The following is a 21,218-nucleotide window of genomic DNA, read 5'->3' as shown; positions in this document are numbered from 1 at the left end:
GCCATAGAATCTCAGCTTTGGAAGCAATTATAGAGAAGATCCTGCTGTGTTTTTCAAGCTTCTTTCACTGTGACCTACAGTGAGAAAATGTATTTTACATCACAAATGAATACACACACAACACACACAGAGATACATACACACAATAGAAATAAAATTTCTTGAAACAGCATTACTATAATGACATGAGATGCTCTCTGATATTTTCTTCCATAAAGAAATGCTAGTTCCCATTCATGAAATTTATTTCATTATCCACTAATGTGTTGTAACCCTTTGTTTGAAAAACCGATTTAGTTTTCATTTTTCAAAGAGGATTTGAGGCCCAGAAATGGGAAATGATTTTTCTAGACCTCATAGCCAGCAGGCAAGTGATTTCCTGACTGTTAGCCCCATTTTCTGTCTCCATTATACAATTTGGCTTTGTCAGCTTCGTAAATAAAATAGACTGATAGATTTGTAACTTTTGTCCCTTAGGAAAAAATATATGTTGATAGTTTTCCACTTATTAACATTTAGTTTGTTTCTTCCTTTGCAAGTCTTGTTTTACACTAAGGTTAAGACCCTCTGGGACCCAATTAAATGAAACTTTGCAAGATTTTATTTGAAAAGTAAAGGACATTGAAACAGTCAAGATAATAGTGCATAATCATTGAGATTCTGTAAACGACTGATAAAAAGTCACAGAGAATGGAAAGTAGTTATCAAAGAGAGGTGATAAAAAATGCACTTATGAAGTCACCCAAGAAACCAAGGGACAACTGTGAAACCAAGAGGAAAAGCCAAATCCTTCTGCTAAGCAAAAATGCTAAGAGTATAGAAAGCTTTAATAATGTATGCGAAATCACAGGTACTGTATTTCATGAGTGGAGTTTAAACATAAATGGAACATATAAGATAAAAAAGCTTAGTTAAGTAATATTGAAAAATGGTGGGACATGTGGAAAATTTAATGGAACTATCACACTGTTGAAGATTTAATAAAATGAAAATTTGAAGTTTACTCAGCTGAACTGAGTTTAGAAGCTTATAGAAACACTAAGGAGAAGACAGAAAAGGATTTGCTTGACACTTTTTTGGACACATCCTCTAACATTGCTAGAAATAGGAATTCATTGTTGAAAATCCTGACAAGGTTTTCTGGATATTTTCCCTGAAGCAATCAGAGGTAGAGCTTGGGAATCCTGGAAACAGCTATGACCAGGAAAGCAAGGATCCATCATCACAGGGTGGAAGAGTCAGAAAATGGTAGCATGTCTGAGGAGGGTACCTTTCTTTCCAAAGACCAATCCAGTGGGGAGAAAGGGAAATGCTGTCAATCTAACTCACAGGCATAGTCTCAGAGCCTTTTCCATGCATTTACCAACAAGTATTTCTTGAACCCTTACTAAGTGCCAGATGCCATGCAAGGCTCTGGAGAGAGCTCATGAATAAAACAAATCTGGTCCCTGCCCTTAAGAAGTTTGTAGCCAAGTGTGAGATATAGGCAAATCCACATGGTTCCATGCTGATGTGTGCTGTTATACAGGAGAGAGACAAGTTGCTAGGGAAGTAGGGAAGTAGGGAAGAGGCAGCTGACCTGGACCTGGTAAGTTACGGAAGGCTTCCTGGAGCAAATGATGACTAAGCTTAGGGTTGAGTAGGATAAGGAGAAGTTAGCCAGATGAAACATGAAGAAGATAGCTTGCTTGTTTCAAGGATTACTTCACACCATGTGCTTAATGCCTTTATAAAGCATAGGCCTGGCACACAATAAGCCCTCATATATGGCAGTTTTTAATATTTTATAATCATCAGTTACAGGCTCTGGTCAACGGTACTTTTTCCCATATAAAACAACGCACATGATACACAGGTCCATAAATAATGGCAGATAGAATTCACAATTAATGTTTAATTGTCTGTTATTATTTAACAGGCTTATAAAACACTGACGTTCCTCATTGCAATTCATTTTGCTTGAAGAAGACAATTGCGGAGCATGCCATATTGTGGTCTCTCTATATAAGGAAAATATAAAATAGAATCAGAATATTAGGACTTAAAGTATAGAACTCACCTGATCCAGTCCTCCCCTTTAACATGTGAGAAAACTAGTTTAGCCATTTGCTCAAAGTAAAATTGTTGTCTGTAAGTGGCAGAGAGAAGACAAAAAAGCTGGTATTCTGACCAGCAGTTCAATACTCATTCCCTTTATGCAGATCGCCACTTAGAGTTATTTTCAAAGCTTTCAATTTTGATGTAAAATTGTGTTAATATTGTTGCCTTGATGTTAATTTCCACTATTGCCTTTGAAGTTTTCATGGGCTTCATTTTGTGTTTTTCTAGTACTTTATTCACCCTGAAAATATGTATGTTAATTTCCCTTGAGCCATTTAACTTTTACATTAAGAGCAAGGGATACATGTAATACTACTAACCATTTTCATTTAAAATCCTTAATTTATTATTTGCAACAGATGAACATATTTTAAACTTCATTTGTTCTCTGTTAGGTTAAGGTTTCATTCAAAGACTGTATTAACTAAAGAACTGGGAAAATGTCCTGTAGTTAATAATCTAAATAATGCTTTCCTTATAATGCGCTCCTGACTGCCACTGTGGTAATGTTCGTTCGTGATTGTTAACTTGCATTTGTTTCATGATTTATGGTGTGTGCCCCATTTAAAAGACTACCATAATCTTATCTTTTCTGGAGAACAGGAGAAACATCATTTAGACTTGCAAATGACAAGGAGGGCAATTGGGTAAATTGGTGGATAAACTGGGTTACCTGAGTTTTATTGGTCTGGTTGTTTTCTTGCTATACTTACCTTTGGAAACAGAAATCTTGACCAGTTATAAGTATTTGCTTATATTTGGATTCATAAATCATATGACATCACATGTGCAAAGGTCATTCAATGATAATTCCCATAAATTAGTCTTAAATCAAAAGGTGATAAGACTAGTTCCAAAACACAAACTTCTTTCTACTGAAATTTATAGAAATAGTCTCAGTACTTGGAAAGGATGAATGTATGCTATTTTTCTTTTTTTTTTGCGGTACGCGGGCCTCTCACTGTTGTGGCCTCTCCCGCCGTGGAGCGCAGGCTCTGGACGCGCAGGCCCAGCAGCCACGGCTCACGGGCCCAGCCGCTCCGAGGCACGTGGGATCCTCCCGGACCGGGGCACGAACCCGCATCCCCTGCATCGGCAGGCGGACCCTCAACCACTGCGCCACCAGGGAAGCCCTATGCTATTTTTCTTTACATTAGTTCACTGCTTCTCTGGTCTCATTGTCTGAGAACCTGGAGACTACAGTCTTTTATTATACAAATGTCTTTGGACATACATTATATTTTATGGTTTATTTTTTTTTTTTACAAAAATTTTTGTATGGAAAAATGTAAAAACATACAAAATCTATCATCACTCAACTTCAACAATTATCAGCTTATCAGTCAAATACCCTTACGTCTCTCCCATGCCCACTGGATAATAGTTAGCAAATCCCCAAATATCATATCATTTCATATGTATTTCAGTATATATCTCTAAAATTAAAGACTCTTTAAAAAAAAAAACATACTATGATCATACCTAAAAACTTTAACAGTTTCCATGATAGTATCATCTAACTAGTCAATATTGAAATATCTCTAATTGTTTCAAATTTTTTTTACATTTGGTTTATTCAAATCAGAAACCAAATATTATCCACATGTTGCATTTGGCTGATGTTTCTTAAATCGCTTTTAACTCATATTTTCCCTTCCTTCATTTTTCCTTGTAATTTGTTAAATCCTTGAAAGTTTTTCAAATTTCAGTTTTGCTGATTGTGTTCCCATGGTGTTCTTTAATGTGTTTTTCCATTGACTGAATTTTCTGTAAACTGATAGGTCTAGAGATTTGATCATATTCATTTTCATATTTTGGCAAGAATGGTTCAGGAGAATGTTGTATACTTATACCAGGATGCCAAAATGGCTGCTTGTTTCTCTGTGATGTTAAGATTATTCAGCATTTTCAACAGTTGTCAGCCTGATCCATCCATCATAATGTTTCCTATCAGCTGTCAAAATGAAGTTTTTAGTAGCAATTGATGATCATAAACGAGGATCCATTATTTCATTATGTGTTGCAATATGGTATATTCTCATGCTATCATTTCTTTTTTATTTATTTGGTTCCACTTTAAAATGTTATTTTGGTAAATTAAATAGGTACTAATTGAGCACCTATGATGTGCTAGCACTCTGCTAGACAGTATAAGGGGAAAACAAAATACATATATATCATGGACTCTGCTCTAAAAGAAAATAGAAACATTATGCTCAAAATGATTAGAGAACAGTTATCATATGGTAAGTGAAATGAAAGAGAGATGAGTGTGGGTTGGAGAATGTTTCATGGAAAATGTGAGACACATGCTGGACCAAGAAGCACTTTATGAAATAGGGGGGAACAGAGGGCATTTCAGGTGGGGGAATAGTTTGGGTCACGCCATGAGGCTAAGAACAAGAATGGTGGTATAAGGAAAGGCACAGGAAAAAACCTACCTAGAGATTACACATTGGCTAGGTTAAAGTAGGGCATTGGTTAGAAGTGAGAAAGCTAAATTATTTAGGTCATATTTGGAGAAATTGACATCACCCCATGAGCTTTCTGGTATTGTTCTAAATACATTTGGCACATAGACTTTGGGTGGACTAGGAAATTACAGCAAAGTGGCTTAGGGAAATTCAACAGTCTAGAAGTTGAGTTTTTATAAATAAAAGCTCATCTGAGCTTAAGAAATATAAGATTGTTCAAGAAAGAGGTAAAATGTAAAGAATTAGTCATGTTGATAGATGTACATAGTAATAAAAATGGAAACTACAGAGATACTTGTGGTTTCACAGAACAAACGAGACTGTTTGAAAGAAGAGGCAGATGCACAGGGCTTGGTGTGAAGCTATGGCAAAGTTAAAGAAGTTGAGTTTAATTTTGGAAATGTTGTGTTTTGGGTGCACATATATACAGCAAAGTCTTTGAGCATTTGTTAGGATGGGATTGCAGACAAAATGCAGAGGTGGGGCTTCCCTGGTGGCGCAGTGGTTGAGAGTCCGCCTGCCGATGCGGGGGACACGGGTACTTGCCTCAGTCTGGGAAGATCCCACATGCCGCGGAGCGGCTGGGCCCGTGAGCCATGGCCGCTGAGCCTGCGCGCCCGGAGCCTGTGCTCCGCAACGGGAGAGGCCACGGCAGTGAGAAGCCCGCATACCGAAAATAAATAAATAAATAAATAAATAATGCAGAGTTGATATTGTACATTTTAGAGTCAGACCAACAGAAGTGATAGGTTAACTCATAGGAGAGGATGAGCACATCAGATAACGAACAGAGAGAGGCTGAGGTTGAGAAAGGATAGTGATAGAGTTGGGGGTATAGGGTAGACACAGGAAGCAGGAAGAAGAGAAGGTAGTATTCATTGGTGGAGAAGCAGGGGAGAACAGTGTTATAGCCGAGGAAGGAAAGAGTTTTAAACATGAATAGATGGTTGACAGGGTTAAGTACCAACCATGAGGTTAAGGAAAGAGGGACCGAAAACTATCCTTTAGGTATTCAGGAGAGATCCCTGGCAACACTTGACAGGACACTTGATTTTGATATAGCATGTTGCAGATGGAAGGTGGGTACAGAAAGGAATAGTTGGGAAGTAGGAGTTCAGGACAGAAGGCATAGATCATCTTATTCTAGGAACAGGGTTCAAAACAAGAAGATAAATAAGGCCAAGATAAGCAGTAGATGGGGAAACCTAAGTGTACTAGAAAATCAAGGGTTGAATTTCCTTGGTTATTTTGATAAATAGAGCAAAATATATTTTTAGAAAATAAACTTTGAATAATGGAAGTGCAAAAAGAGCTTAACTATTTAGTCATTTTAGATCATCATATTTCTATACTTTTTGTATTCAATTTTCACTTTATATATTACCATAATGAGTCATGCTTATATCAACTATGTAAGACAAAGAGGTATTAAACTGAGAATGCTAGTTTATTCCTTTTCCAAAAAAAATTTCTGCATACCTCTCCATCTCCCTCCTTTCTGCTTCGTTAGCTATGTGTGTACATGGAACATGTGTTTGTTTTTATTTTGTTAGTTTCATTGGTTTACTGCTTACAAAGATAATACATGTTTATTGTAAAAATGTCACTTGGCATAGAAAGGCTTAAGAATAAATTTTTTAAATTCCATGAAATGCTACTATTCAGAGATAACCAGTATTATTGTTTTGGTAAACCTCCTTCCAAATCTCTTTCTATGTGTAGATACATAGATGATAATTTATATTAATGAGATCATACTATAAATGTGGTTTTGCACCTGCTTTTTTGCATCTAATAATATGTTGTGGATATTTTCTATGTTGATGAATATGGAAATATAGATCCTTTTTCAATGGCAGTCATTGTATGATGATACCATAATTAATTTAAGCTATCTCTTGTTGCCAGACACTTAGACTCTTTCCAGTTTTTCTGTTTAAGCAGAACTGCAGTGAATATTCCTCATGGGTACATTTTTGTGCACTTGTCCAGTTGATTGTCTTCTTTGAATAACTTCCCCAAAGTGGGGTTGTGGGTCAAAGACTATGCATGTTTTCTATTGTGATATGTATTTACATATTGCCCAGTGTCATCTAGAAGTGCTGTGCCAATTATACTTCTACCAATAACACCTGTCAGTACCCAGAAAGTTCTTTTAAATGTCTTAACATTTTTTTCATCTTCATTCAGTCTCATTTTATTCACTTACAAAAATCAGGATGAAATATATCAGTAATTCGTAAAAGTTTTAGGATATTAGGACCATTTGAAAACTGTTGACCAGAAACTGGAACTGTTGTTCTAGAAAATCACAGCTGTGCAAAAACACAAACTTTTACATAATACTTATGAGAATTCACAGATCCTTTGAAGTCAATTCACAGACTCTTTAGGATTTCATTCCATGAATCCAAGTGAAGAATCTCTGAATGAGGTGATTTTAAAGTTGCTTTCTCCTTTTAATACTAACACACACACACATCTAACACACACATCACACACTCATGTGCACACAGAATTTTAATGTGTACTTGGAAAATCTTTGACATCTGCTTGATTCAGAACCTAGTCTCCTTGTGATCTGTGAAATCACTTGAGTGTGTATAGTTATTGGAATGAATTTCTATTTCAGGTTCTTCAGTGGCAAGCCCACCAGGAAGAGGTAGCAAGACAGGAAATGGAAATTTCTGCCAGAAGAAGAGAAAAGGAAGAGGAGAAAGAGAAACTGTGGAAGAAGAAGGAATTGTTACAAAGAGAAGAGAAGAAAAAAAAAGTATTTATACTGTTGCTGTGAATGTGTGAATGAATGTTTAAATGCCTGATTGAGATTTGATTGATCTTGATGTTTGGCATGGAATCCGCATAAGCAGTTCTTAGAGAGATTCATAAGGTTCTAGTGGAGTCTTGCTTAAATATATTTGAGCTTCAAAGACATGGAGGAGAACCCACTTTATTGACCTTCACAAGCACAAGTACATATGATTAGAAGAGATGCTGTAGATAAAGAAAAGATAGGGTTTGTGATTGTTGTTAAATCGTGTACTAAGTAGGGACATGGCAAAACCAGAGGTACTGGGATACCATTTTGGTTGACTGCAGTACAGCAAATGACTATCAAAAGATGTCCTTATTGGGAAAATATATTATACTGGATTCAGTACAATTCATAGAATACCAAAAGGCCCTTTAAAGAATTTACTTCTTAGTTTATTATGTGTTAGATTGTTTGGTTTTTTATATTGATACAAATTCATCATCCTACTTTTGAACGAACATTTGTTTCCCAATCTTCAAAATATTAATCAAAACACTTATTTTTTTTAATTTTTAATTTTTTTTTTTGGCTGTGCCATGCAGCTTGAGGGATCTTAGTTCCCCAACCAGGGGTTGAACCCACGCCCTCTGCAGTGGAAGCGTGGAGTCCTAACCACTGGACCACCTGGGAATTCCCCCAAACACTTATTAACAGCTTTAAAATGATTTCTGATAACCTGTGGAAAGTAAAACATATTCAGAGGAGATTTTTTTAAATATATGGGATATTTATTTAGATATTTTGTTTTTCCACACCACAAAAGTGATAGAATTTATAGCAAAAAATATTTTTCTTTAAGATTTTATGACTTCTGTGGAAATGATTCACAAAAGGCAATTTATGATCAACTCCATAACATAATGAAAGGAACTTCCATTAACCTGTATACCTGTATTGGCTTGATCTGCATTATATGTAAAATGTTTTCTTTTGGTGTTGCTTAAAGTGCTAAGAATGACTAATTCATAGTCTTTGATGAGTAAATTTTTGCTTTTGTGAACACAATTGATACTTTATATGGTCAACCAGGTTTATTAAGCTCTTGTCTAGAAGTTTTTCCTTTAAAATTAAACATGAGGGGAAAAAAAGGCACTATGGTTTTTTAGCTAAAAGTCAGATTTCTGCATTTTATACTTCAGTTGCCATTATTCTTGCTTGTTTTGTGCTCTTATATCAGCAAATTGGTATAGAGTCAGCATGTGTAAAAAACAACACGTAGAGAAGTTATATGATTTTTGACAAAGTAAGCTGCAAAGAAGACGTAATTTACAGTCTGACTTCTAAGGAAGTTGGGTGGTTTCATCAAGTCCCCATCAAGAGAGAAACTCATAAATATCAATCATGTTTCAAATAACATAGGTGAACTATACACATCTCTGTGGGAAAACTTAACAATTATTAACTGTTATGAAACTACATATCCTTAGAGATTTGTCATCTACCTGGGCCCCTTTCATAGCCCCTCCTCTCTATGAGTTAGTATAATCATGAAAAGTAATGTATTTTTAAGCATTTGTTTGCATATAGTGTCATTTTAAGTGTCATATAAAGAGATTTAGATACATTTCCGCTTTCTGGGAACTTACAAAGACAGTGAAAGAATACACAAATTAGTAACTCAAGTATTGAGAATTGAAGTAAGTGCATTTCGTTGTTAAATTAAATTTGAGTTGGGGAATTGGCATGGTTATACAGGAATGGATAGACAGACTGCTTGCTGTTTTCTCCTCAGTCTTTTAGATTTATGGAAATGAGAGAAAGGTGTTTTGAAAGATGAGAGAGAGACCTTTATTAGCTTGCAGATAAGCTATTGACATTTGGCTTGAAATTTGGCCTGACACCAAAATAACAACAACAAAACAAACAGTGATGGAAGGAATAGTTAAGCTCTAAGCCAAATTCATGGTCAATTTCTTGAAAGTGTATGGGCCCGAGGCATATATTTTATTTTATTTATTTTCTTTTAAAAATTATTTCTTACATTTAGAAAAAAAGTTTAAAATACAGAGATTGATGTAGTAAATACATTAGTACTCATCACCTAGCATTGAAACTGTTGACATTTTTCATTCTGTTTCAGGTTTATTTTATTTTATAGATAAAGTTGAAGTCTTCTTTTGAGGACTTAACTCAGTACCATTTGCCTTCTTACCACACTAAAGACAATCTCCATCATGAATTTTATTACTATCTTTCAGGCTATCTATTGCTTTTAACATATTTTAATATGTATTTCATTTCTCTTCTCTCATGAATATTATCACACTGTATTATTCTGCAGCATGTACTTCTTCATTTACCCTTACATTTTGAGATATAACCATGTTAATACACAGAGCTAGTTTATTCTTTTAATGGCTATATAGTGTTCCACTGTAGAACTAGGATACCATTTATCCCTTCTTTTAGTGGATGACATTTAAGTTTCTTAAGTTCTGTTCTTGAAGGTGTGCTGCAGCAGCCGCTTCATACATATTGACCAGGGCATGTGTGCACAGCTTTCTCTAGGGTGTACCTGGGGTGGGAATCACTATGTTGCAGGATTTGTATGTTTTCAACTTTATAAGACTTTGTTTTTTACTTTATAAGACATTAAAACTATACTTTTTGACTTTTGCCAATATGCTAAATGGGAACAGTATCTCAATGTTTTAAATTGGATTCTCCTGGTCATTTGTGAGATTGGAAATCTCATGTTTATTGGGCAGTTTTCTTCCTCTCTGAATTGCTTATTCGTGCTTCTTGTCCATTGTCTATTTTTTCTTTATTTAATCTATAGATGTTCTTTATAAATTCTGAATATTATTTCTTTTTATCAGTTACATGAGTTGCAAATATTTTCTTTCATTGGTCATTTGCCTTTTAAAATTTTCCTCAGTGTCTGTAGTTCCATGGAAATTTCAAATGATCAAATAATCGAAGTTCTTAAATTTTTTCTTTGTGAATTGTGCTTTCCTTTATGAACTATGACCTGGTAGTGAGAATATCTATACAGAGAGCTTTTATGTTTGCCTCTGCTAAGGGCCCTATGCATTTTACTGGCGCAGGACCAGTTTGTATATTAACTTTGAGGCTTGGGACCCATGCTGTGAGCTAGGAGTGGGTGCTGACTTAGCACTCATGCACAGCACTTGGGTTCTGCACTTGGCCCTTTTCTTCCTCTGGTCCCAAGCAGAAAGTTAGCTCCTTTGTCACTCTCCTGGGGAGTGGTCACGGTGTAGCTAGTTTCCCTGGGTGTATGGACAAGTCCTACATGACTTCTTGCTCTTCGTATGTAGCTTGGTTCCTGCACCCATGTGCACAGGTCCCACAACTAACACTGAAGGCCTGGCCACCAGCTCCTCAAACATATCTCAGGTCCAGTTCTCCCCAAGAGTCACTTGGCTTTGGCTCCTTCTCACTGCTCTGACTTTGAGTTCCATCTTTATTTTCAACACTGGGACACTGGGTGTGTGTGTGTGTAGTTGTGGTATAGTTTGTCCAAAATTTCTGTGTTTAAAGTGGGAAAAAAGATTTCTATGTCAACTCAGACATACTGACCAAACTTCTGACTACCTTTATATATACTAACTGCAAATCTAGATTCCCTTTGTTTAAACTATTTTACGTGTTGGAGGCAAATTTTAGTTCCTCAGTACTTAATAGAAGCTTGGCAGAAAACCCCCTACATGCAGCCTCCCCCTGACTTGAGACTGGTTGCTTTATTACCTGGTGTTCTGTCTCTCCGCATCTACTGTATCACTTGCCTGTCTCTTCTCGTAAGAGAGCAGCAACAGAGGTAGAGAAACTATGCCATGTGTAAAACCCCACATTAGGATTTCTGAACAAGGGATCAGCTTTATCCTAATTCTTCTTCCCAGTAATTTGTCTTTTAGGAAATAATATTTTTTTTGCGGGAATAACATAATTTGTATGCAGTGGCAAAGTTTATCCTAGTAGGTGCCCAGCTCCTTGCAAATGTACATTTACTAGATCACTTTTTTCTTTTGTGCTTTAAAACTCTAGTTGAACATAATATTCACAGTTTTCATAGTTTTATCTCAAGACTCAAGGAAAGTTTTGATTCATAAGCTGTTAGGTGACAATGGTAATATTTCAGAAGCATCTCTCCACTTTTGCAGTTGTCATGGTAAAATCAAGAGATGATGTCTTTCCATAAACGATCCCTAGGAGCTATTGTAAGAAACAAGATTACCATGCTAGATGAACCTCAAAATGCCTGATACATAATATTGGTCCCAGAACCACCCTTTTTTACTAGGTGTGGCTCTTTGGATGGCTTGAATTAACAAAAAAGTTGCTCTGCATCACAGCATTTTAGGAGGTTTTGTTGCTGCATGATGCTTGGCATTCTATGGGATCCAAGGTGAGGATATTTTCAGCCTTGCTCCCAAAATGGAGATTTTAAGCAAGGCTCACAGAAAAAGGAGACATATCCCTTCATTGATTTATCATGTCACAGTTCCCTCCCAATTTTCGCCAACTCTGAATCCAGCATTGAAACCACTTATATTGCACAACTGAGGGGTAGGGAACATAGTCAGAAAAGTCAGAATAACTCCACCAGCCATGTGACCTTCAGCCTTACCTCAGAGATGTTTCTGGGGAGCCTCAAGTGACATTGCACCAGTAGATACCAATAGACACAGTCTTCAGTAGAACCTTGGCACTTGGGTGCTTCCCTTTGTCCTCAGGTGACCTGGCAAACACTCAGAATTATATTCATCTGACAGATAACCAGGGAAGAGAGGAAAGAATCTAAAACAAAAGAGGGGAGGCTATCTTAATCAGAATGCAGGCTAAAGGGGTGGAACAATACTACTTCTCAGAAGATTCAAGAAACTCTGTGCTTAGGAGGGAATCCAGAGTACATTCAGATCAAAGCCATTCTCTCTATGTGGGGATTTATGGGTTCTTATGAGAGTAATTCATCATGATATTATGAAATCTCTTCTCCAGTGTTTATCAATCTGATAATATACTGATCTAAAGAGCCAAGAGTAGAAAAAAAGGTGGACACAGAGAATGATAAAAAAAAATTCCCAGGTTTTAAACTCTGCTTCTTCAGGATTGTTGGGACTTAAAGGGGCCAATGAATAGCCCCTTGACAGACAGGCTTCTAAGATGGGCCCCGAGACTTTCTGCCGTCCCAGGATACATACCTGTATAATTGCCAGGACTGTAAATACCTAATTAGGTTATATTATATGGCACAGACAACGTTGAGAAAGGGAGATTATTTGGGTGGACTTGACCTAGTCACATGAACCCTTTAAAAGCAGAGAGGTTTCTCTGGCTGATCACAGGATGGGTAGCCAGAGATTTAAAGTATGAAAGGGACTTTACCCACCATTGTTGGCTTGGAGATGGAGGACATCACATGGCAAGGAATGTGGATGGCCCCTAGGAGATAAGAGTGGCCCTAGCTGACAACCAGAAAGGAAATAGGACCCTGTAACCTATAGTCCTATAATTGTAACAAACTGAATTTTGACAAAAAAAAAAAAAAAAAAGGAATGAGCTCGGAAGCAAATTTTTCTCTAAAGCTTCCAGATGAGAAATCAGTTTTGGCAACACCTTGATTTTAGCCTTGTGATGTCATGAGCAGAGAGTCCAGCCATGCCTTGCTGAACCTCTGACTTATAGGATTCTGAGCTAATAAGTGAGTATTGCTTTAAGTTGCTAAATTTGTGGTAGTTTGTTACACAGCAATTTAAAAAATCAATACAGATTTTGGTATCTGGACATGAAATGCTACTATAACAAATACATAAAAATGTGGAAGTGTTTTTGGAGTTGGGAAGTGGAGAGAAGTTGGAAGAATTTTGAGGAGCATGATAGAAAAAAGACTCGAATGCCTTGAACAGACCGTTAGTAGAAATATGGATGTTTGAGATGTGGCTGATAAGGGTTCAGAAGGAAGTGATGAACATATTATTGGAAACAGGAGAAAGGAGGATCACTGTTATGCAGTGGCATAAAGCCTAGGGAATTCTGTCCTGCAGTTAGATGGAAAACCTTCCTAAATAATGAACTTCATATGTAATGAAATAAGAAGATTTCCAAGGTGTTGAAGATGCCACCTGGTTTTGGTTTTTGGGTTTTTTGGGGTTTTTTTTGCTACTTAGTAAAAAGGAGAGAGATAAATTGAGGGAAGAACTGTTAAACTAAAAGGAACCAGGACTTGATGCTTTGCGAAACTCTCCGTCTATCCTAATGGCAAAAGACTCTAGAGTTAAGAGTTTATTTCCAACAGCATGGCATAGGGAAAAGACTGAAAGTGTGAATGTACAACCCTTTGTTATAGCCTCGAAAAGATCAAAAGGTCAGTGTATCCATTCATATAAGCAACACTTCCAAGAGATAAGGGGTGTTTCTCATAGATATTCTCAAACTAGAGAGCCTCAGAGAAGTTTAAGGGCAATTTCTCTCAGCCACATCAGCAGGAGGCCAAGAAAGAGAAGGGTTCATCTCAAAAAGACCTGTGTTTATTGGCTTTTTTCTAACAAGGTGAATCCCATAAAACCCACAAAGGCGCATTTGGTTCTTAGGGAACCAAATGCTCTGGGGAGCAGAGGGAGGGAGAGGGAGAGAGAAAGACTGATTGATCTAACTGGATCCCACTTAGACTAAAATGACTTAAGATATACTGTCAGTTTATGTAATATACCACTGGGGACCAACTGAATTGTGAACACAAACAAAAAACACTGTGGCAACACTCAGTCATGCAGTGACATTCAGATGATCTCAAATTGGTTTACAACACATTTTTACATTTTTATAAAATGGAGAATATGGAATATAAAAACTCTCATAGACTCTTTCGACCCTAAAAACATGTCTTTGAACCTCTCTGAACTCCAGTTTGACCTCTGCTCTAAAATCTGCCCACCCAGATCTCTCACTGCAAGCATCTCTGCAAAGGGACCACCTGCAACTAGAGCTGAAATAGCCCATCTGGCTAAGGACCAATCTGTTTAACTACTTCCCACCCTCGGTTTTGTGGTGCTCTCAATTACTAATTCCCAGAAATGTGATCTTGCAGTCAAAGTTTGAGCGGGTGTTTTTCTTTTAATTTTTGGTCCTTTTATTTGAAAATCTGATGAGATACCCAAAATATTGGCACCATAAAACCTAGTAGGTAAATTAACTATCAGGATATTACAATGGTCAAAAGAAAAGATAGTTAACGTGTATTTTATGTAGAAATGACTCCAAAATAAACTGGGGGTTCACACTTTATCTTCTGAATACTTACCCAGTCCTCTGAATGATATTGTATGAGTAAAGAAATGAATGCAGTATGGGAGAAAAGAAAATAAATCAAGGATCATATAATTTAAAAATATTCATAATGTTCCTTATTTTGTCATTAAAATTTAGAAATGAACATTAACATAGCTTATTAACTGATTATGACCTTCTAATATGAGTCTAAATGTAGGGTCAGCTCTCAGTATATGAGTCAATAGGTGACAGAAAAGTAGGATGGTAATCCAAGAGGCTCACTTTTCTGGTTTCCATGTCTTTTAAAAGTGAAGATTTCCATTAGAACTTCTTTTTTAAAAGTGGAAATTATGGAATCTTCCTACTCTTTGTCAGGACACAATTTTAAGAAAAAGTCAGATGGAGGGAAAAAAATACCCTGGATGATCAAGAGACAGATGTATTTGTTTTTCTGTAAAAGATTTCCCAGTAGGAAGTTTTAAAAGTCTTAAAAATTAACTCCAGGTGTCAATTTTTGGCTGCATTTTCTGGCTAGATCTTGATTATTCACAGTGATATGACTTAATTAACAGACACCTATACAATGCTTGCTATATGCAAGGCACAGTTCTATGTTCATTTAATCTTCTTAATAACCTTAAGGGGTGGGTACTAATATGATCTTCATTTTATAAATGAGAAAACAGAGACACATAGAGGGAATATAATTTCCCCAAAGTCACATAGCCATTAAGCAGTGCAATTAGGATTTGAACCCAGGAGGTCTAACTCCATCGTTCATGATTTTAAACACTGTGCTGTGCTGCCCATCACTGTGATTGCTGTTTGCTATTAATTTTGTGATGAATCAATTTTGAGAAAACTTGGTTTCAAACTATTTGCTTTAGGCTAATTTTCATGGCTTTGATTCTGTCCTAGTGTACTCAGAACTGTTAAATTGATAGGTAATTGATAATTTAAAATCTCTTTAGTAGTCTGCTTACTAGGAGTATTTCTTTCATGTTTTACAGGTACACGCAGTCTGTCTTATTAATATTCTCTCAGGATTTCTCTCCTTGGGTTAAGGAACCACTATAGCCAAACACTTTACAAGAAGCCAGACCATTATGGTTTGATCACAGATGACGTGTCAAGTATAAGACATGTGTTATGAGCAGGTTAAAAAAAAAAACAGCTTCATTGCCTCCTTGGTGTTGCTCTTTTGTTAAGTTGACTGAAGAAAATATTAACGATTTTGATTGTGATTTTTTTTTTTTACCTCTCAATATCTTATTTCACAAGAAGAAAATTTCCACAGGCTTCCAGCATTGCATCTACCAACCTATCAGAATCTGTACCCACTCCCCACCTTCCCTCCTTTCACAATGCATTAAGTATCTGTACTCCTGTCTATGGCCAGCCCCTTCACTTATGCACAGAATCCTATTCCCTCTCTCCTACTCAAGGTCATCCAAATCTCTCTCCCCCCACCACGTCCCCCTTTTATCTATATCTTTCCTATTAACCTATAAATAAATAAATAAATAAATAAATAAATAAATAAATAAATAAATAAATAAATAAATTCTCACTTGTATTTAGAAATACACTCTCCCTTGACCTCACGCCTCCCCCATTAAGAAAATCTCACCATCCTGTAGCCTCTACACACTGTCCTTCATCCCACCCATTGTCTCTTGAGCCATTTTGTCCCTCGACTCCAGCAAAGCTGTGCTTGTCAAGGTCATCAGTGATCTCCATGTTGCTAATTCCAGGGGTCTGTTCTCAGTCCTCACTTTACTTGAACTATTAAGATGGAAGTGATCACTGCCTCCTCTTTGGAAAACTTGATATTTAGCTTCTAGGAAGCCATCCTCTGTTCTTTTATCTCACTGGGTTCTCTTTCTCCACAAACTTGGATGGATCCTCCTCATCATTGTAAGTCTTGGAGTTCCCTCGGGCCTCGGTGCTCTAAGTATGTGTACTTTCTAGGGGATCTCAACCAATCCAATATACTTCATATGCCATTTATATGCTGACTCAAATTACCAATTAATATCTCTGGTCTAGATTTCTCTCCTGAACTGCAAACTCACACATCCCACTGCCTCAAATCTAATTTGACCCAAATGTAATCTCCTTTTTCTCTCCAAACCCACTCTTTCCCCCATATTCCTTTTCTCAACAAATGGAAACCTATTCTCCCAGTGCTCAGGCCAAAAGCCTTGATATTTTGACTCTTGTTTTCCCCCCTCACACCCTATACTCACACCCTTACCTATTGTCATGAATAGAAGGCTCTGCCTTCCAAATCAGAACTATTATAAACCTCTTTCTCTTCTAATTCATTTCTCTGCCTCCTCCCTTTCTCTTCTCTCTCTCCCCCTCCATCGATTTCCCACTCAACAGGCAGAGTGATGCTTTTAAAAGGCATGTCAGATTATGTCATATGTCTTGGATCTCATATCCTGCCACTTCCCCCATCACTCCTGCTGCTCCAGCCATCACAGCCTACTTCTTCCTCCTCGAACACCCTAGCACATGTCCCCTTAGCCTTTTGCACTGGCTGTTCCTTCTGCCTGGAAGAGTCCTCCCCCAGATGTCTGTATAACTCACTCTCTCACTCCATTCAGCTTCACGCTCAAATGTCATCAAAGAGAATGTCTATCCTTGACTACCAAACTTAAAATAGCATCCTCCTTCCTGGTCTCTCTGTCCATTTACCCTACTTTATTTTTTTCTTGGCATTTCTTGTTCCTCTGACATCTCTTTATTTATTTATTGACTGTCTTCTCTTTCTCTTCTGGAATGTAAGCCCTGTAAAAAGGGGGGATTTGTCCATTTTCTTCATTGTTTTATCTCCAGTGCCTGACACAAGGCATCAATAAATATTGTTTGAGTGAGTGAATTTAATGAATGAGCAGAATACAACTGTACTTTGATGTTGAGATATAGTGGAAAATATGCCAAACTAGGAGGCCCTAACAAGGTGGATGACCTTGGGCAAGATATGTAGGCTCTGCAGGATTTTCCCTCCCAATTGTAAAATGAGGTGTTTGAATTAAATGATTGCTAAAATCACCTCAGCTCTAAGAAGTCATGATTGAATGACTCTGAGGTTTGATTACTTTTCACTTTCACTCTCCCTGACACTTCAGGCTTTGAAATACAACATCCTCAGTATATATATACTCCCTTTTTAATGAATAGTGAAAAGAGAGAAATTAAACAAGATTACAGACAAATTCATTTTAGCAATATCAACATATGACACAATCATTATGTAATACTTCAATGCCCAGACTGAAAATAGACCTTACTCCTAAAGAAGACATAACAGTTATTTTTAAATCCACCTGGCATTTCAATTAAGAGGGAGATAACTAATGTGTTTACCCCGGAATACTTTCTTGGCTCATCATGCTCTAAGGACATAAGACTACATCACGGCAGAAAATAGCTATTGCCAATTCGAGTAGGCAGCTCTGCTATGGAAAAAATGCTCACATAAGTGACCAAAGTGAAATCACCTAAAAGATTCATGTTATTTACTTACACATATAGACATCACCTACTTCCAAACAATTTATAATAAAGGCACTAACGTTATTGTGCTAGATGTCTACCCGTTGGGGCATATATACTCTCCATCCTGCTCTGTGTCCCAGGGAGTTGTCCTATAGAAGGCTCCCTTGCCCTCTGGCTTCTGGTTGGGTTCAGTCAAAGTGGAACACTAGAAATGAGGATGAGGGAGGAGAGTGAGGTTGGGAGAGCTTCTCCCCCAGCTCCTGGCCCTGCAGAGTTGTGTTGACTAGCTGTGTCCTCCACCAAAGGTCTCAGCCCCTGTCAGGTGGCCCTCCCCACACAGCCTTCTCTGGCTCTGGGTAAAGCAGCATGGCTACTACATGATCCCTTGTGATTGTCCTGCATTCTAACCATCTTTGTCATTGTCCCCTTATTACATTCTTCTGGATTTAACCTAATTTTGAGTGTGCCATCTGTTTCCTATTAGGAATCATTAAAATAGAAAATTAGTAAGAGAGTAAGAGACAAAAAACTAAGAGGATGGGAATATAGTTATGTCAGCAAACCAAGACTAAAAAGGGGTGCTGTAATTGAACATGGTTAAAGTTAAAAGGAAGCATTTAGCTCTTATTTGCTAATAATAGACAACATCTAGCACATCAGGATCTGGCAGGGGGAGGGAGGCAAACCACCCAGAAGAAAGCATTTTCAATAGAAGTTTTACTGAGTCTAAATCAACCCTTATATGATATTGTGTTAACCTTTATAAGGCTTATGGCATAAAATTAAATCATAGTTCTGTGAAACTTTTCCATAGTAAGTGAAAGTAATGCTTCATGCAAGGTGATAAAAAGTGAAAATGTTATATACAAGGATATACAGTATTTTTGTCATTTAATTTGATATGGGAATAGAGTTTAAAAACTTCCAGAATGAATTAAGAGTCATGTCCCTTAAATATTCCTTCTAAATTTTGATTTTTTTTGGCAAGACTTTTAAAACATCCTTTTGTAATTATAAAGTCTTTTATGTCCATTGTAAATAGTTTGGAAAATACAGTCAAGCACACAAAATACAATAAATATCACCCGAAATCCTAAACCACTAGCAAAAGATTAATAACAATGTTCATATATTCTTTACTCTATATACACAAAGATTTTAATTTAACTAGATAATACTGCATATATTATTTTTAACCTGATTTTTTTTCATCTATCAATATATCTTGCATATTTTCCTCTGTATTCCTACCACAATTTTTGGTGTTTGCATAGTGTTTCATTATGTGAATAATTGCATTTAACCAATTTCTTATTTGGTGGTGTTACATTATTTCCAATTTTTTTACCCTTTTAAGGCTGTAATGAACATACCTGTATATAAATCTTTGTATAGGTGCCTGCATATTAATTCTTAAACTTTCTTTCTATTTTTTTTTTTTTTTTGTGGTACGCGGGCCTCTCACCGTTGTGGCCTCTTCCGTTGTGGAGCACAGGCCCCGGACGCGCAGGCTCAGTGGCCATGGCTCCTGGGCCCAGCCGCTCCGTGGCATGTGGGATCTTCCCGGACCGGGGCACGAACCCGTGTCCCCTGCATTGGCAGGCGGACTCTCAACCACTGCGCCACCAGGGAAGCCCTAAACTTTATTTCTTAATTCTGAAGGCTTTTGCTAGTTATTTCCCTATTTATTCTTCAGAAAGAGTATGACAATTTACCCTCTTACTGTAGGTAGATGTGCTTGTTTATCAGATTAGAGATTGGTGGCAAAAAAGTTCATGTTTAGGACAATGAAAGTAAGTAGCTGAAATACAAATAGTCTGAAATGTGGACTGAAAGGAGATCCATTAAATTCAAATAACCATGCAGGATGGTGGAAAAACTGACTTTCTATTTTTAAAAACCAAAGAACTAGCTTTGATTTCTTACCCATGTAGAGAGTTTTCCCATCTTTGCATAAAGAATGCCCTGCAAAATAATTATTTTGGAGCCAAATTTTTTGCTCAGAAGCTTCAGCACATCCTGGATTGAAGCCCACAGAGATCTCTATACCACAAAGTATAGAAGAGATAATGTTGGCTGAAAGGTTCTGAGGATGCAAGTGACCAAATGTCCACCTTTAGCCCAAAAAACCTTGAATCTGGCTTCCATGGACAATTTGACTTAGAGAAGTACCATGCCCTTATGCTCTTTTGGGATTAAATGTACCTCTACACCTCACATGGCTAAATGAATTGGTTCACTGATGTCTTTGGTCTGTCATTATTTTCTATCTGGATACTTTATTAATAGTTTTGGATTTATATGAATTGATATAAGAAAAGTACTGTGTGCAGTGTTGCCTTTCCATATTCTTTGCCACTGGAGTAGTTTATCTTGTACCTCTCATCTACAAGGTGCAATATACTGGATACAAATAAATATTACAGTATAAGCCATGTTCCTTACCTTTCAGAAGTTCACACAAGTGTGTGAAAGTTTACTTGGCAAAATACAGATGATTGTCAAATAGATCGCATAGAAATAAGAGTCAAAAAAAAAAAAAAAAGAAATAAGAGTCAGACTTCGGTTGGTAGTGACTTTATGTGATACAGGCTCATCTACGTGAAACACGTGGGAAAAATTTAAAGTAAAAGAATGACTCTTTTTCCCGTTGCGGAGCACAGGCTCCGGACGCGCAGGGCCAGCGGCCATGGCTCACGGGCTCAGTCGCTCCGCGGCATGTGGGATCTTCCCGGACCAGGGCACGAACCCGTGACCCCTGCATCGGCAGGCGGATTCTCAACCACTGCGCCACCAGGGAAGCCCAAGAATGACTCTTTTTAATGAAGAGGCCCTTCTGTGTTTTCATGCAGAGCAACAACACTTTTTCTGTGGGTGCATATTCCAGGCCAAAAGTAGAAAAGGTGTGAGATGCGAGGAATTAGCTAAGTAAATGAGAATCTAGAGAATGGAATAAAAATCGCTCCGCCTCAGTGGTTTATGAGGAAGGCAACTGGATATTCTGTATTCTGTACTTCATATTTCATGTATTTTGTATATCTGGTTAAGAATTATGACATCCTCCTGAATAAGTCATTAGAGCCTTTGGAATA

The 21,218-nt window shown here is 37.2% G+C and overlaps 1 protein-coding gene across 9 annotated transcripts in view; it reads left to right on the top strand.

Moving 5' to 3' along the window:
- The window catches only part of CCDC148 (coiled-coil domain containing 148), a 427,998-nt gene that overhangs the window by 203,019 nt on the left and 203,761 nt on the right, over positions 1 to 21,218 (top strand). For all 9 annotated transcript variants that reach the window (XM_067026094.1, XM_067026092.1, XM_067026091.1 and 6 more), the window contains exon 11: positions 7,207 to 7,347. In XM_067026094.1, coding sequence (XP_066882195.1) covers positions 7,207 to 7,347 — 141 coding nt within the window. The remainder of the gene's footprint in view (positions 1 to 7,206; positions 7,348 to 21,218) is intronic.

Source organism: Kogia breviceps, chromosome 2 (genome assembly GCF_026419965.1).
Source record: "Kogia breviceps isolate mKogBre1 chromosome 2, mKogBre1 haplotype 1, whole genome shotgun sequence".
NCBI lineage: Eukaryota > Metazoa > Chordata > Mammalia > Artiodactyla > Physeteridae > Kogia > Kogia breviceps.
Note: the sequence above shows the minus strand (reverse complement) of the source record. Positions and strands in the feature narration are given on the sequence as shown.